Genomic DNA, 15,581 nt, shown 5'->3' with positions numbered 1-15,581 from the left:
GCAGGAAATAGGGACAACCAATCAGAAGGGGCGGGGCTAATTTTCACCAATTATGGTCAAGGACTCAATACCGTGGGTGGTGTCCGATGACACCACCCACGACTCTTTATGTGAAACCATTCCAAAGTTATTGCAGAGAAAAGTATTCTAGGGGGCGCTGTTGAGCCGTTAGGCCACACCCATTAATGAAAACCATGAAATATCAAATTTATCACCAGGCCTGGATTGCATGCAAAATTTGGTGACTTTTGGAGAACTATCAAATATGGACCAATCAGATGAAGGGGATGAGCGCTTTTTCGCGTCTAACGTCGCCACGGTAACACTTTTGAAAGAGAAAAGTAATGTGCGTAGTCGCAAGATGGAGACGCACATTTTGATGTAAAAAAACACAAAAATTGCTGACAAAATTTTCTGCTCACAGCAGGGATCGAACTCACAATCTCTTGCACTAAAGTCCGCAATGCCATGGCTGAGCTATCACTCAGCTATTCCTTTCCTTTTGACTTACTGCCTTATCACACACCAACATAGCGATGAAATGTAAATGGGTCTGGAACTGTTTTTTCCTAATTTTTTAAATATTTGTAAGGTATAAATATTAGTAAAACACTACTATTTGATATTATTACCACCACCCACGACTTCCTATGTCAAACCATTCAAAAGTTATAGTCAGAAAATATGGACAACCAATCAGAAGAAGGGGCGGGGCTAATTAAGGCCAACGAAGCTTAAGAACTCATTACAGAGTCCCATGATACCACCCACGACTTCCTATGTCAAACCATTCAAAAGTTATAGCAGAAAAAAGGGACAACCAATCAGAAGAAGGGGCGGGGCTAATTCAGGCCAATGAAGGTCAAGGACTCCATAAAGAATCTGATGATACCACCCACGACTCTCTATGTCAAACCATTCAAAAGTTACAGCAGAAAATCGGGACAACCAATCAGAAGAAGGGGCGGGGCTAATTAAAGCCAACGAAGCTTAAGGACTCATTACAGAGTCCTATGACACCACCCACAACTCTCTATGTCAAACCATTCAAAAGTTATGGCAGAGAAAAGTATTCTAGGGGGCGCTGTTGAACCGTTAGGCCACGCCCATTAATGCAAACCATGAAATATCAAATTTATCGCCAAGTCTGGCTTGCATGCAAAATTTGGTGACTTTTGGAGAACTATCAAATATGGACCAATCACATGAAGGGGGGGGGCGCGCCTTTTGGCGTCTAGCGTCGCCACGGTAACACTTTTGAAAGAGAAAAGTAATGCGTGGTGTCGCAGGATGTAGATGCACATTTTGATGTATAACACACCTGGGTGCACATTACGGTTCGGGCTGAATTAACTGCCGAAGGAATGGCATAAATTTCGCCAAAATGACACAATTTATTCAAAATGGCCGACATCCTGTTCGGTTTCGGCCATGGCTCCAAGAGACTTTTCTTTAAGTTGTGCCATGATACAGGTGTGTAGCGATTTTCGTGCATGTACGTCAAACCATATTGTGGGGCTTGAGGCACAAAGTTTTCAAGGGGGCGCTGTTGAGCCATTTTGCCACGCCCATTAATGCAAACCATGAAATATCAAATTTATCGCCAGGCCTGGCTTGCGTGCCAAATTTGGTGCCTTTTGGGGAACTATCAAATATGGACCAATCAGATGAAGGGGGGGTGCGCTTGTTGGCGTCTAGCGTCGCCACGGTAACACTTTTGAAAGAGAAAAGTAATGCGTGTAGTCGCAGGATGGAGACGCACATTTTGATGTATAACACATCTGGGTTCACGATACGGTTCGGGCTGAATTAACTCTCGAAGGAATGGCATATATTGCTCCAAAATTACGCAATTAATTCAGAATGTTCAAAATGGCCGACTTCCTGTTCGGTTTCGGCCATGGCGCCAAGAGACTTTTCTTTTAGTTGCGACATGATACAGGTGTGTACCGATTTTCGTTCATGTACGTCAAACCGTATTATGGGGCTTGAGGCACAAAGTTTTTTCAGTTGAACCAATCAGATGAAGGGTGGGTGCGCTTTTTGGCGTCTAGTGCCGCCACGGTAACGCTTTTGAAAGAGAAAAGTAATGCGTGTTGTCACAGGATGGAGACGCACATTTTGATGTATAACACACTTGGGGGCACGTTACGGTTCGGGCTGAATTAACTTTCGAAGGAATGGCATAAATTTCGCCAAAATGACACGACTAATTCAAAATGGCCGACATCCTGTTCGGTTTCGGCCATGGCTCCAAGAGACTTTTCTTTAAGTTGTGCCATGATACAGGTGTGTAGCGATTTTCGTGCATGTACGTCAAACCGTATTGTGGGGCTTGAGGCACAAAGTTTTTTCTGTCGAACCAATCAGATGAAGGGTGGGCGCGCTTTTTGGCGTCTAGCGCCGCCACGGTAACGCTTTTGAAAGAGAAAAGTAATGCGTGTTGTCGCAGGATGGAGACGCACATTTTGATGTATAACACACTTGGGGGCACGTTACGGTTCGGGCTGAATTAACTTTCGAAGGAATGGCATACATTTTGCCAAAATGACACGACTAATTCAAAATGGCCGACCTCCTGTTCGGTTTCGGGCATGACGCCAAGAGACTTTTCTTTCAGTTGCGCCATGATACAGGTGTGTACCGATTTCCGTGCATGTACGTCAAACCGTATCGTGGGGCTTGAGGCACAAAGTTTTCAAGGGGGCGCTGTTGAGCCATTTTGCCACGCCCATTATCAGAGACAATATCTGCTCAGGAAATTGACATCATTTGGTGTGAACAAAGACATTCTCCTGACCTTCTACCACGCATTCATTGAGAGTATCCTAATATTCTCATTCATCTCCTGGTTTCACTCCATCACCCTGCAAGATCGGTCACGCCTACTCAGCATCACGAAAGTCTGCTCTAAAATCATTGGACACCCTGTTAGAGCTTTGTCTGCTTTTTGCGACCAACAAACCTTCCGCTCTGCTCACAGGATCCTGCACGACCCCGCACATGCACTTCACTCAATGTTCGAGTGGCTCCCATCAGGTCGCAGGCTGCGATGTCCACGCTGCAGAACACAGAGGAGGAGGGCCACCTTTGTCCCCAGAGCAGTCAAGCTCTTAAACGACGACCCCTCCCTGTCTCAACGGCGACTGATTTAATCCACATAGCACTTTTAACAGTAAGCACAAAGCACTTTTACTGGCAGTAGCTTGGATATTTTTAACTGCACACCCTATGTATGTATGTATGTATGTATGTATGTTGTCTTTTAATGCTGCTCCTTATGCCTTTTAAATTGCCCCTCGGGGACAAATAAAGTGTTTTGAATTGAATTGAATTGAATTAATGCAAACCATTAAATATCAAATTTTTCGCCAGGCCTGACTTGCATGCAAAATTTGGTGACTTTTTGGGCACGTTTAGGGGGGCAAAAAGGCCCTCCTTTCGTCAGAAATATAAAGAAAGAAAGAAAGAAAAAAAATTCCTACAGATACAATAGGGCCTTCGCACTGAAGGTGCTCGGGCCCTAATAATAATAATAAAAATTCCTGCAAATACAATAGGGCCTTCGCACTGCAAGTGCTCGGGCCCTAAAAATTCCTGCAAATACAATAGGGCCTTCGCACTGCAAGTGCTCGGGCCCTAATAATAAAAATTCCTGCAAATACAATAGGGCCTTCGCACTGAAGGTGCTCGGTGTCGTGGTATGGTTTTTAAAGGACCCAAGTGCAGGGAGAGAGAGGGAGGCCAGAGGCAGGAGTTCTCAAAAACAAAAGGATTTAATCCAAAAAAGGCAAAACACAAGGCGCTGCAGAGCAGGATAAACAAAAACCAGGAACAGGGAAAACCGACGAGGAGACATGGAGGGAAGAACCAGTACGGACCGACAGGGAACCAAGGAATGACAAGACAAGATATACTGAGGGGATAACGAGACAAGACGAGACACAGGTGTGGACACAATCAGGGCAGATGGGACACAGGCGGGGCAAGACAGAACTGAAAGTTACAAACACTGGGGGGAAGTGTCAAACCCTGACAGTACCCCCCCCTCAAGGGACAGATCCCAGATGTCCCCAGAGTCCTAACCCAGGGTGGGCGGAGGGGGCCTGGAGGAGGGCCCAGGCCACACACGGCCAAAGTTCCGGGGGCCGACCTCGGGACCGGGCAGACCAGCGAGACCGCTCGGGGGGGCGTCCCCGAGGCCTAGGCCTGGGTCTTGGCGGGGGGCGTGACGGGGATTCTTGGCGTGGCTCGGGGACTTGACAGGGCTCGGGAACCTGACGGGGCTCGGGAACCTGACGGGGCTCTGGGACCGCCTCAGGAACCGAGGGCTGCGGGACCGCCTCAGGAACCGAGGGCTGCGGGACCGCCTCAGGAACCGAGGGCTGCGGGACCGCCTCAGGAACAGAGGGCTGCGGGACCGCCTCAGGAACAGAGGGCTGCGGGACCGCCTCAGGAACAGAGGGCTGCGGGACCGCCTCAGGCACAGAGGGCTGCGGGACCGCCTCAGGCACAGAGGGCTGCGGGACCGCCTCAGGAACAGAGGGCTGCGGGACCGCCTCAGGATCCGGAGTCGGGGCTGACAGGAGGCGGGGAACCGGAACAGGGGCTGACAGGAGGCGGGGAACCGGAACAGGGGCAGACAGGATGCGGGGAACCGGAACAGGAGCAGACAGGATGCGGGGAACCGGAACAGGAGCAGACAGGATGCGGGGAACCGGAACAGGAGCAGACAGGATGCGGGGAACCGGAACAGGAGCAGACAGGATGCGGGGAACCGGAACAGGAGCAGACAGGATGCGGGGAACCGGAACAGGAGCAGACAGGATGCGGGGAACCGGAACAGGAGCAGACAGGATGCGGGGAACCGGAACAGGAGCAGACAGGATGCGGGGAACCGGAACAGGAGCAGACAGGATGCGGGGAACCGGAACAGGAGCAGACAGGATGCGGGGAGCCGGCGTCGGGGGGCAGAGGATCCCCGGAGCTGCCCGAGTGGGGACCCGGGTCCGTGGCGCTGGCTGCGGGGGTACCCGGGTCCGAGGTGCCGGCTGCGGGGGTACCCGGGTCCGAGGTGCCGGCTGCGGGGGTACCCGGGTCCGAGGTGCCGGCTGCGGGGGTACCCGGGTCCGAGGTGCCGGCTGCGGGGGTACCCGGGTCCGGGGCGCTGGCCCCCCCTCAAGGGACAGATCCCAGATGTCCCCACAGTCCACATCCAGGGCGGGCTGGGGGGGAGCACGGGTCCTCGGAGCTGGCTGAGGGGGGGCACGGGTCCTCGGAGCTGGCTGGGGGGGGGCACGGGTCCTAGGAGCTGGCTGAGGGGGGGCACGGGTCCTCGGAGCTGGCTGAGGGGGGGCACGGGTCCTCGGAGCTGGAGCAGGAACAGGGGTCGATGCGTCCAGGACCACCGCTAGAGCAGGAACAGGGAGCGATGCGTCCAGGACCACCGCTGGAGCAGGAACAGGGGGCGATGCGTCCAGGACCACCGCTGGAGCAGGAACAGGGGGCGATGCGTCCAGGACCACCGCTGGAGCAGGAACAGGGGGCGATGCGTCCAGGACCACCGCTGGAGCAGGAACAGGCTGGGGCTGGCGCTGGCGCCGTCGCTTCCCCTGGGGCTGAGAACCCCCGGGCCCGCCTCGAGCCAGGCGTGTTCCCCAGAAGGGGGGAACAGGCTGGAATGCGTCCAGGACCACCTCGGGAACAGGAAGAGGTGCGTCCAGGGCCCCCACCGGAACAGGCTGGGGCTGGCGCTGACGCCGTCGCTTCCCCTGGGGCTGAGAACCCCCGGGCCCGCCTCGAGCCTGGCAGGTTCCCAGAAAGGGGTCCCCAGTTTTCTCTGCCTCTCGGCGGAAGAACTCAAAAAGAGTAATATACTCTCCCGCTGGGTCCATGTTGGTCGGTCCGTTCTGTCGTGGTATGGTTTTTAAAGGACCCAAGTGCAGGGAGAGAGAGGGAGGCCAGAGGCAGGAGTTCTCAAAAACAAAAGGATTTAATCCAAAAAAGGCAAAACACAAGGCGCTGCAGAGCAGGATAAACAAAAACCAGGAACAGGGAAAACCGACGAGGAGACATGGAGGGAAGAACCAGTACGAACCGACAGGGAACCAAGGAATGACAAGACAAGATATACTGAGGGGATAACGAGACAAGACGAGACACAGGTGTGGACACAATCAGGGCAGATGGGACACAGGCGGGGCAAGACAGAACTGAAAGTTACAAACACTGGGGGGAAGTGTCAAACCCTGACACTCGGGCCCTAATAAAAATTCCTGCAAATACAATAGGGCCTTCGCACTGCAAGTGCTCGGGCCCTAAAAATGTAACACATTGTCGACAGCAGAGTCTAATCCTAATCATAAGCCAGCCTAAATAGATGGGTTTTGAGGTGAGATTTAAAGGTGGGAAGAGTGTCCATGTTCCTGATGTCGGGGGGGAGGCTGTTCCAGAGGCGAGGGGCAGAGCGGCTGAAAGCTCTACCCCCCATGGTGGACAGGCGGGCTGGGGGAACAGTGAGGTTGGTGGAGGAGGCAGACCTGAGTGACCGGGTGGGAGTGTTGATATGGATGAGGTCTGACAGGTAAGGGGGGGCAAGATTATGGATGGCATTGAAAGTGTTGATGAGGATTTTGTAGTCTATGCGGTATTTGATGTGAAGCCAGTGGAGTTGGTGGAGAACGGGGGTGATGTGGGAGATGGCAGGGGTTTTGGTAATGATGCGGGTTGAAGCATTCTGGACCACCTGGATTTTATGGAGGAGTTTGTGGGGGAGACCGAATAGAAGGGAGTTGCAATAATCGAGACGGGAGGTGACCAGAGAGTGAACCAGGATGGCAGTGCTGTTGGGGGTGAGTGAGGGGCGGAGGCGGTTTATGTTGCGGAGGTGGAAGTAGGCGGACTGGTGATTTATGTGTGTGTGGAATGAGAGGGTACTGTCGAGGACGACACCCAGGCTCTTGAGCTGAGGGGAGAGGGAAACCGAGGAGTTGTCTATGGTGAGTGTGAAGCTGGGCTGTTTGGTGAGTGTGGTTTTGGTGCCAGTGAGGGCTAACTAAGTTTTATTGCAGTTTAGTTTGAGGAGGGATGAGGTGAACCAGTCTTTGATGTCATGGAGACAGTCACAGAGGGAGGGAGGTGGGAGGGTGGGGGTGGGTTTGGAGGAGATATAGAGCTGGGTGTCGTCCGCGTAGCAATGAAAGTTGATGTTATGTTTACGGAATATTGAGCCAAGTGGGAGGAGGTAGATGATGAATAGAATGGGGCCGAGGACAGAGCCCTGGGGAACACCAGAGGAGAGGGGAGAGGAATGGGATGAAAATGATTTTAACTGTATAAACTGGGTGCGGTTGGTGAGGTAGGAGTGGAACCAGTGTAGGGGTGTGTCAGATATGCCAATGGATGCTAGGCGGTCGAGGAGGATGGAGTGTGAGATGGTGTCAAATGCTGCGGTCATGTCGAGGAGTATGAGGATGGATAAATGTCCAGAGTCAGATGCCAACAGGAGGTCGTTTGTGATTTTAATGAGTGCTGTTTCTGTGCTGTGGCGGACGCGGAAACCGGATTGAAACTGTTCGTAGAGGTTGTTGGTGGAGAGGTGGGCCTGTAGTTGAGGGCGACAACTTTTTCCAGGATTTTTGAGAGGAATGGTAGATTGGAGATGGGGCGGAGATTATTGAAATTGTTGGGGTCTGAACCAGGTTTCTTTAATAACGGTGTGATAGAGGCATTTTTGAGTGGGGATGGGACAGAACCAGATGTGAGAGATGAGTGAATAATGGCTGTTATCAGGGGAAGTATAGAGGGAAGGGAAGCTATGACAAGGGGGGATGGCAGGGGGTCGAGTTGACATGTTGTTGGTTTGGAAGTCCGGATGAGTTTGGAGAGGTCTGTGGGAGAGGGGAGTTGGAAACAGGAGAGAGGTACAGAGACTGGGGGGTTTGGAACATAGGGAGGAGGACAACCGGATGTGAGGGGGGCTAGTTGCTGGTGAATGGTGGATATTTTAGCATTGAAAAATTACATAATGGAGTTGCAGTAGTCTGTGGAGTAGAAGTGTGGGGGGAGGGAGTCAGGGGGGCGGAGGGAGTTATTAATGACAGAAAACAAAGCTCGGGTGTTCCCGGCACCGGCATTGATTTTGGCTGCAAAGTATATGTTTTTGGCTGAGGAGATGGCGTTTTTATACTGTAGGATGTGGGCATGATACATTTGTTGGTGGATGGTGAGACCAGTTTTATGGTGAAGCCGCTCCAGCTGACGGCCTTTGGCCTTCAGCTGGCGCAGGTGGGGGGAGAACCAGGGGGCAGAGTGGCGAAAAGTGATGTTCCGGGTTTTGAGGGGGGCAAGTGAGTTGAGCAGGGAGTGGAGGCCGTCATTGTAATGACTTACTAGCTGGTCTGGGGTGTATGGGGGGGTAATGATGGAGAGATTTTCAAGACCTGTTGTGAGGTCATCTGGGTTTATGTTTTTGGTGTTACGGAGGGTTATGACACGGGATTGCTTGGTTTTGGACAGGATTAGACTGAGGTTAAATGAGATGAGTTTGTGGTCAGAGAAGGGGAGGTCAGCAGCAGAGAAGTTGAGGGGAGTGAAACCAGAGCAGTAAACGGTGTCCAATGAGTGTCCTTTACAGTGTGTGGGGAAATTGATAAATTGTTTGAGTCCAAAACTGTCCAGGCATGAAATGAAGTCCTTGGTGAGAGCAAGATTATTATTGTCCAAGTGAATATTTATGTTGCCAAGCAGAATTATATTGGGTGAAAGTGCACAGATGTGAGTGAGAAGTGTGGTGAAATCATTAATAAAATCCTTGTTTGGTTTGGGGGGACGGTAAATATTAACTAAAATGGTAGGAATGGGTCCATTCAATTGCAGAGCCACGGCCTCGAAGGATTGTGACTCAGTTGGCATGGGAACGACAGTAGCTTTCCAAGTCTCGCGATGCAAGATGGCGAGACCGCCTCCTCTTCCGGAGAGACGTGGTTTGCTGGTGTAAACAAAGCCGGGTGGAATGCATTCGTTGAGTTGTGAATAGTCGTCAGGGGTTTGCCAAGTCTCACAGAGACAGAGACAGTCGAGCTTACGGTCGGTGAGGAGGTCCTGGAGTAGCTGTCCTTTGCCGGTAAGAGAGCGGGTGTTGAGGAGACCAAAGTTGACGTCGGAGTGTTGGTTGGTGAAGCTAACGCTAGCCGACCTGGCTAGGCTGGCTAACGCGCTGTGATCCACTTTCCTGCTGGTGTTTCTCGGAGGACGACGGCGACCGGAGGACCAGATGCTGGATAAATGACCCACAATCCCTCAGGAGATGAACAACATTCACTCAGCCAGAACATTCGTCCCCACATGGTACCCCCCCTAGAGTAGTACCCTCCCTGTACAGGACAGCATAAATATGTTTAACCGACCAAAACCACAAGATAACTGGAAGATTGTAGTCCTGGTTTCCTCTTCCAGGAATCCTGCTGAACTCCAGATTGTCTTGATGGTTGTAGAGATTATTTGATCAGATCATCATCTGGTGTTTTCAAATCCTAAACCTGGAAAGTCCACTTCACAGACACCATAACAAGAACACAACAACCCACAAACCCAGAACCCATTCAATTCAATTTTATTTATATAGCGTCTAATACAACAAAAGTTGTCTCTAGACACTTTCCAGAGACCCAGAACATCAACATAGACCCCCGAGCAATTATTACATAAACAATGGCAGGTAAAAACTCCCCTAGTGGGAGAAAAACCTTAAGCCAAAAAGTGGCAAGAAAAACTCCCCTTTAGGAGGGAAGAAACCTGGACCAGGACCAGGATCATAAGGGGGGACCCTCCTGCCGAGGGCCAGACTGGGGGTCGGGGACGGCAACAGCACAGCAGGCAGGTGGAAGCAGCAACGGGATGACCGGGGGTGGGGATCGCAGGCCAGCACACAGCTCCCGAAGCTCTGGCCCAATCAGCAAGTCCCAGGTTGAGGTGCAGGGTCGGGGAAAGGTTGAGAAGGGGCAGGGCCAGGGAGAGGAGTCTTGATTGACAAACCTTCTCCCCTGCCCGAAGGGGCCGTTACCCTGCCCGTCTCACTCCCACGCTGCAGGTTCCGGTGTTGTGAAGATGCTCTTCGCCACCGGCAGAGGATGCTGCATCATGTACAAAAGGGAAAAAAGAGAAGAAAAGGGGGGGGGCATCACAAGAAACTACAGGAGCAACTCTAACACACTAGAGTTTACACTACCTAGAGATTTACCAACACCAGCTAGAGGTTTACTAAACACTAACTATAGGCTTTACTAAACAGAAATGTTTTAAGTTTATTTTTAAAGGTGGAGGTGGTGTCAGCCTCCTTAACCCAGATTGGAAGTTGGTTCCATAGTAATGGTGCCTGATAGCAGAATGCCCGCCCTCCAAATCTACATTTAGATACTGTAGGAACTACGAGTAAACCTGCACTCTGAGAACGGAGAGCTCTGCCCGGAACATAAGGCTCTATCAGGTCTTGCAAATATTGTGGAGCTAAGCCATTTTGGGCTTTATACGCAAGTAATAAAATTTTAAATTGGATTCTGAATTTTACAGGTAGCCAATGGAGCGACGCTAACACTGGTGAGACGTGGTCTCTCCTGCTGATTCCTGTTAGCACTCGCGCTGCTGCATTTTGGATCAGCTGGAGCCTATTCAGCAAATTACCTCGACATCCTGCTAATAACACATTACAGTAATCTAGTCTAATCAATGAAAGTGTATGCCGTGATTCTGGATTATACTTCCCAATGGCTGCATGTATAAACTGAACAAGATTGGCCCTAGCACTGAACCCTGCGGAACACCATAACAGACCCTTGACTGTTCTGAAGAAACCTCATGTGCATGGACAAACTGGAACCTGTCAGATAGATATGATTTAAACCAACGTAGAGTTGTCCCTTTACAGCTCTACGTTGGTTTAAATCAGGGCTGTACTGCAAACATCCTGGTACTAGAAACTCCAGGACCCCAGATGTTCTTGTCACTTCCACGTCCTGAATGTTCAGTGGTGTTTTGGTGGTAAAAGTGATTCTGAGTTGATCAGTGATGGTTCACATCCTGATTCTTTTGGCGAATTAAGTTGAACTTTATAAACACTAATTGTTTTTTTTTCCACTTTTATTAAGGTACTTTTGCTGAAGTTTGTAAAATGCGGCTGAAGTCTAAGCTGCAGAAGAAGCACCAGCATGTGTCTGAGGGGATCATTAAAGCAGGAAAGAAAACCCTTCTGGAGCAGATCTACACGGAGCTCTACATCACAGAGGGAGGGACCGGAGAGGTCAACGATGAACATGAAGTCAGACAGATTGAAGCAGCTTCCAGGAAACCAGACGGAGCAGAAACAGCCATCAGACAGGAAGACATCTTTAAACCCCCACCTGGAAGAGGAGGACCAATCAGAACGGTGATGACGAAGGGAGTGGCCGGCATCGGGAAAACAGTCCTAACACAGAAGTTCAGTCTGGACTGGGCTGAAGGCAGAACCAACCAGGAAATCAAGTTCCTGCTTCCATTCACCTTCAGAGAGCTGAATGTGCTGAGAGAGGAGAAGTTCAGCTTGGTGGAACTAGTTCATGGATTCTTCTCTGAAACCAGAGGAATCTGCAGCTTTGAAGAGTTCCAGGTCGTGTTCATCTTTGACGGTCTGGATGAGAGTCGACTTCCTCTGGACTTCCACAACTCTACAATCGTCAGTGACCCCAGAATGTCCACCTCAGTGGACGTGCTGCTGACAAACCTCATCAGGGGGAACCTGCTTCCTTCTGCTCATCTCTGGATCACCACACGACCCGCAGCAGCCAATCAGATCCCTCCTGAATGTGTTGACATGGTGACAGAAGTCAGAGGGTTCACTGACCCACAGAAGGAGGAATACTTCAGGAAGAGGTTCAGAGATGAGGAGCAGACCAGCAGGATCATCTCCCACATCAAGACATCACGGAGCCTCCACATCATGTGCCACATCCCAGTCTTCTGCTGGATCACTGCTACGGTCCTGGAGAACGTCCTGGAGAACGTCCTGGAAACCAGAGAGGGAGGGGGGCTGCCCAAGACCCTGACTGAGATGTACATCCGCTTCCTGGTGGTCCAGGCCAAACTGAAGAAGGTCAAGTATGACGGAGGAGCTGGGACGGATCCACACTGGAGTCCAGAGAGCAGGAAGATGGTGGAGTCTCTGGGAAAACTGGCTTTTGAGCAGCTGCAGAAAGGAAACCTGATCTTCTATGAACCAGACCTGAGAGAGTGTGGCATCGATGTCAGAGAGGCTTCAGTGTACTCAGGAGTGTTCACCCAGATCTTTAGAGAGGAGAGCAGCCTGTACCAGGACCAGGTCTTCTGCTTCATCCATCTGAGTGTTCAGGAGTTTCTGGCTGCTCTTCATGTCCATCTGACCTTCATCAGCTCTGGAGTCAACCTGCTGGAGGAACAAAAGAACACAGAGACTCAGCTCTATCAGACAGCTGTGGACAAGGCCTTACAGAGTCCAAACGGACACCTGGACTTGTTCCTCCGCTTCCTCATGGGTCTTTCACTGGAGACCAATCAGAACCTCCTACGAGGTCTGATGACATCAAACCAAAGAAGTTCACAGAAAACTATCGAATACATCAAGGAGAAGATCAGTGGGGATCTGTCTGCTGAGAGAAGCATCAACCTGTTCCACTGTCTGAATGAACTGAACGATCGGTCTCTGGTGGAGGAGGTCCAACGGTTCCTGAGGTCTGGACGTCTCTCCACAGATTATCTGTCTCCTGCTGAGTGGTCGGCTCTGGTCTTCATCTTACTGTCATCAGGAGATCTGGAGGTGTTTGACCTGAAGAAGTTCTCAGCTTCAGAGTTGGCTCTACGGAGATTGTTGCCGGTGGTCAAAGCCTCCAAGAAAGTTCTGTAAGTACCAACAGACACATGTTGGACCTCTGGAGTGGAGGCTAGTTTCTGACTACTCCGGTTTTACCTCCAGATTTCATGTTTTCTTCACTTGTTTGGGTCTTTTTTTCAGCAGAACCTCACATGAGTGAGTTTACATTGGTTCTTTCTATTTTGAGATACTTTAATGACACATTGGACCTAAAATCACACACAAGCATGAACTCTGACAAGGAAACACAACAGTGAAATAACCTGGTTGTTGTTCTTTTCTTTCGTCTGCAGACTGAGTGACTGTAAACTCTCAGGGAACATCTGTCCACTTCTGTCCTCAGTTCTCAGCTCTCAGTCCTCCAGTCTGATAGAACTGGACCTGAGCAACAACGACCTGCAGGATTCTGGACTGAAGAAGCTGTGTCCTGGACTGGAGAGTCCACACTGTCACCTGGAGTCTCTCAGGTCAGGATTCATTCAAGGCTTTTCCTGCTGACTCCCTTGCAGCATATAATTCACTTCAGTCCAGTTTTACTGGTAGAACCCACTTTACTACAAATCCACCTCAACACTCCACACAGAAATCAAATATTTAAACCTCAGTGCGGTCTAATCAGTACCATATTATTGATTCTTGATTAATGTAATCTTGATTAAGTTATGGGAACGACACTTTCTCTCCATCTTTCTGGAGGTCTGCTTTAAAACCTGCAGTTGTGAATTAAACCATGGGGCCGACCTGCTCTGACCTTTGACCTTCTGTTCCTGAGGGACGACACCGTCCTACGTTGTTGACACTGAAGCTGTAGTTCTGTTAACAACATCATCCAGCTGTGCAGCAGCAGGATTCAGGTTTCCAGCAGAATATCTACTTCCACATGTTGATTCCCTGGAGAAATACAGGATTACTGCGTTTAGCGACGCCGGGTCACTACAACCCACTGATGACTGTTACCATGACGATGAGGGATGAGGAAGTGGTGGTGGATGACCATCAGCTGAGCCGACTGTCCATCAGTCATGTTACAAATAGATGTATTGTTTCCTATAAACTCTCCTGACGTGACACATTCACCATCCTCAGAGTTGTCGTGGACGTGAAATCAACCATGAGCTGGTTTTGTTTTGTTTTGAATTGTTTGTTGCTGAAATGTGATTTAACAAACTTTACTGAAGACCAGCAGAACAGTTGGAGACACAACTACATTTTCTTCCACAACATTGAAATAACCTGGTTGTTGTTCTTTTCTTCCATCTGCAGACTGAGTGGCTGTAACCTCTCAGAGGACATCTGTCCACTTCTGTCCTCAGTCCTCAGCTCTCAGTCCTCCAGTCTGACAGAACTGGACCTGAGCGAAAACGACCTGCAGGATTCTGGACTGGAGCAGCTGTGTCCTGGACTGGAGAGTCCACACTGTCACCTGGAGTCTCTCAGGTCAGGATTCATTCAAGTCTTCTCCAGGTCCAGAGAACCTGCTGCTAAACGTTTCTGCAGCAGGACACCTGAGCAGAGAACATGCAGCAGACCTGTGTTGTGTGTCTGCAGGCTGTCAGGCTGTCTGATCTCAGAGGAAGGAAGTGCTTCTCTGGTCTCAGCTCTGACCTCCAACCCCTCCCGCCTGAGAGAGCTGGACCTGAGCTACAACCATCCAGGAGAGTCAGCAGGGAAGCTTCTGTCTAGACTGGAGGATCCCCGCTGGAGACTGGACACTCTCAGGTAGGACACTCTCAGGTAGGACACACTCAGGTAGGACACACTCAGGTAGGACACTCTCAGGTAGGACACCCCCAGGTAGGACACTCTCAGGTAGGACACTCTCAGGTAGGACACTCTCAGGTAGGACACACTCTCAGGTAGGACACACTCTCAGGTAGGACACTCTCAGGTAGGACACTCTCAGGTAGGACACACTCTCAGGTAGGACACTCTCAGGTAGGACACACTCTCAGGTAGGACACACTCTCAGGTAGGACACACTCTCAGGTAGGACACTCTCAGGTAGGACACTCTCAGGTAGGACACTCTCAGGTAGGACACACTCTCAGGTAGGACACTCTCAGGTAGGACACACTGCTGGGTGAGGGGGGGGGGGCTATGTTGGTGGTCATGGTGGAGCAGGTGTGGGGGTTTTCCTCCACCTCAGGTAATTGCTCAGGGCTGTGGTGGGATGTAGTGGATACGGGAGTGTCCAACAGGTGATGGGGGGGTGTAGTGGATACAGGAGTGTCCAACAGGTGATGGGGGGGTGTAGTGGATACAGGAGTGTCCAACAGGTGATGGGGGGTGTAGTGGATACAGGAGTGTCCAACAGGTGATGGGGGGGGGGGTGTAGTGGATACAGGAGTGTCCAACAGGTGATGGGGGGGGGGGGGGTGTAGTGGATACAGGAGTGTCCAACAGGTGATGGGGGGGGGGGGGGGTGTAGTGGATACAGGAGTGTCCAACAGGTGATGGGGGGGGGTGTAGTGGATACGGGAGTGTCCAACAGGTGATGGGGGGGGGTGTAGTGGATACAGGAGTGTCCAACAGGTGATGGGGGGGGGGGGCTCTGACATCTCTGCTTCCTCCGAGAGAGACTGAGCTGGTCTGATCCTCCTCCTTCCAGGGTGGAGCCTGCTGGACAACGATGGCTGACACCAGGTCTGAGGAAGTGTAAGTGTGTTTTTATTCAACCATCTTCACTCGTTCATGAGTTCATCAA

General features: G+C 50.9%; 1 protein-coding gene across 4 annotated transcripts in view; it reads left to right on the top strand.

The window, feature by feature from the left end:
* Positions 1 to 15,581, top strand: part of LOC133418372 (NLR family CARD domain-containing protein 3-like) — a 170,944-nt gene that overhangs the window by 153,973 nt on the left and 1,390 nt on the right. The window contains exons 1-6 of one of the 4 annotated variants that reach the window (XM_061707023.1): positions 3,115 to 3,175; positions 11,145 to 12,906; positions 13,171 to 13,344; positions 14,141 to 14,314; positions 14,426 to 14,596; positions 15,486 to 15,532. In XM_061707023.1, coding sequence (XP_061563007.1) covers positions 11,168 to 12,906; positions 13,171 to 13,344; positions 14,141 to 14,314; positions 14,426 to 14,596; positions 15,486 to 15,532 — 2,305 coding nt within the window. In that variant the 5' untranslated portion in view covers positions 3,115 to 3,175; positions 11,145 to 11,167. Of the gene's footprint in view, positions 1 to 3,114; positions 3,176 to 11,144; positions 12,907 to 13,170; positions 13,345 to 14,140; positions 14,315 to 14,425; positions 14,597 to 15,485; positions 15,533 to 15,581 lie in introns of those variants that run through there. The other 3 variants (XM_061706995.1, XM_061707015.1, XM_061707005.1) reach the window with 3 other exon arrangements.

This window comes from Cololabis saira, chromosome 2 (genome assembly GCF_033807715.1).
Source record: "Cololabis saira isolate AMF1-May2022 chromosome 2, fColSai1.1, whole genome shotgun sequence".
NCBI lineage: Eukaryota > Metazoa > Chordata > Actinopteri > Beloniformes > Belonidae > Cololabis > Cololabis saira.
Note: the sequence above shows the minus strand (reverse complement) of the source record. Positions and strands in the feature narration are given on the sequence as shown.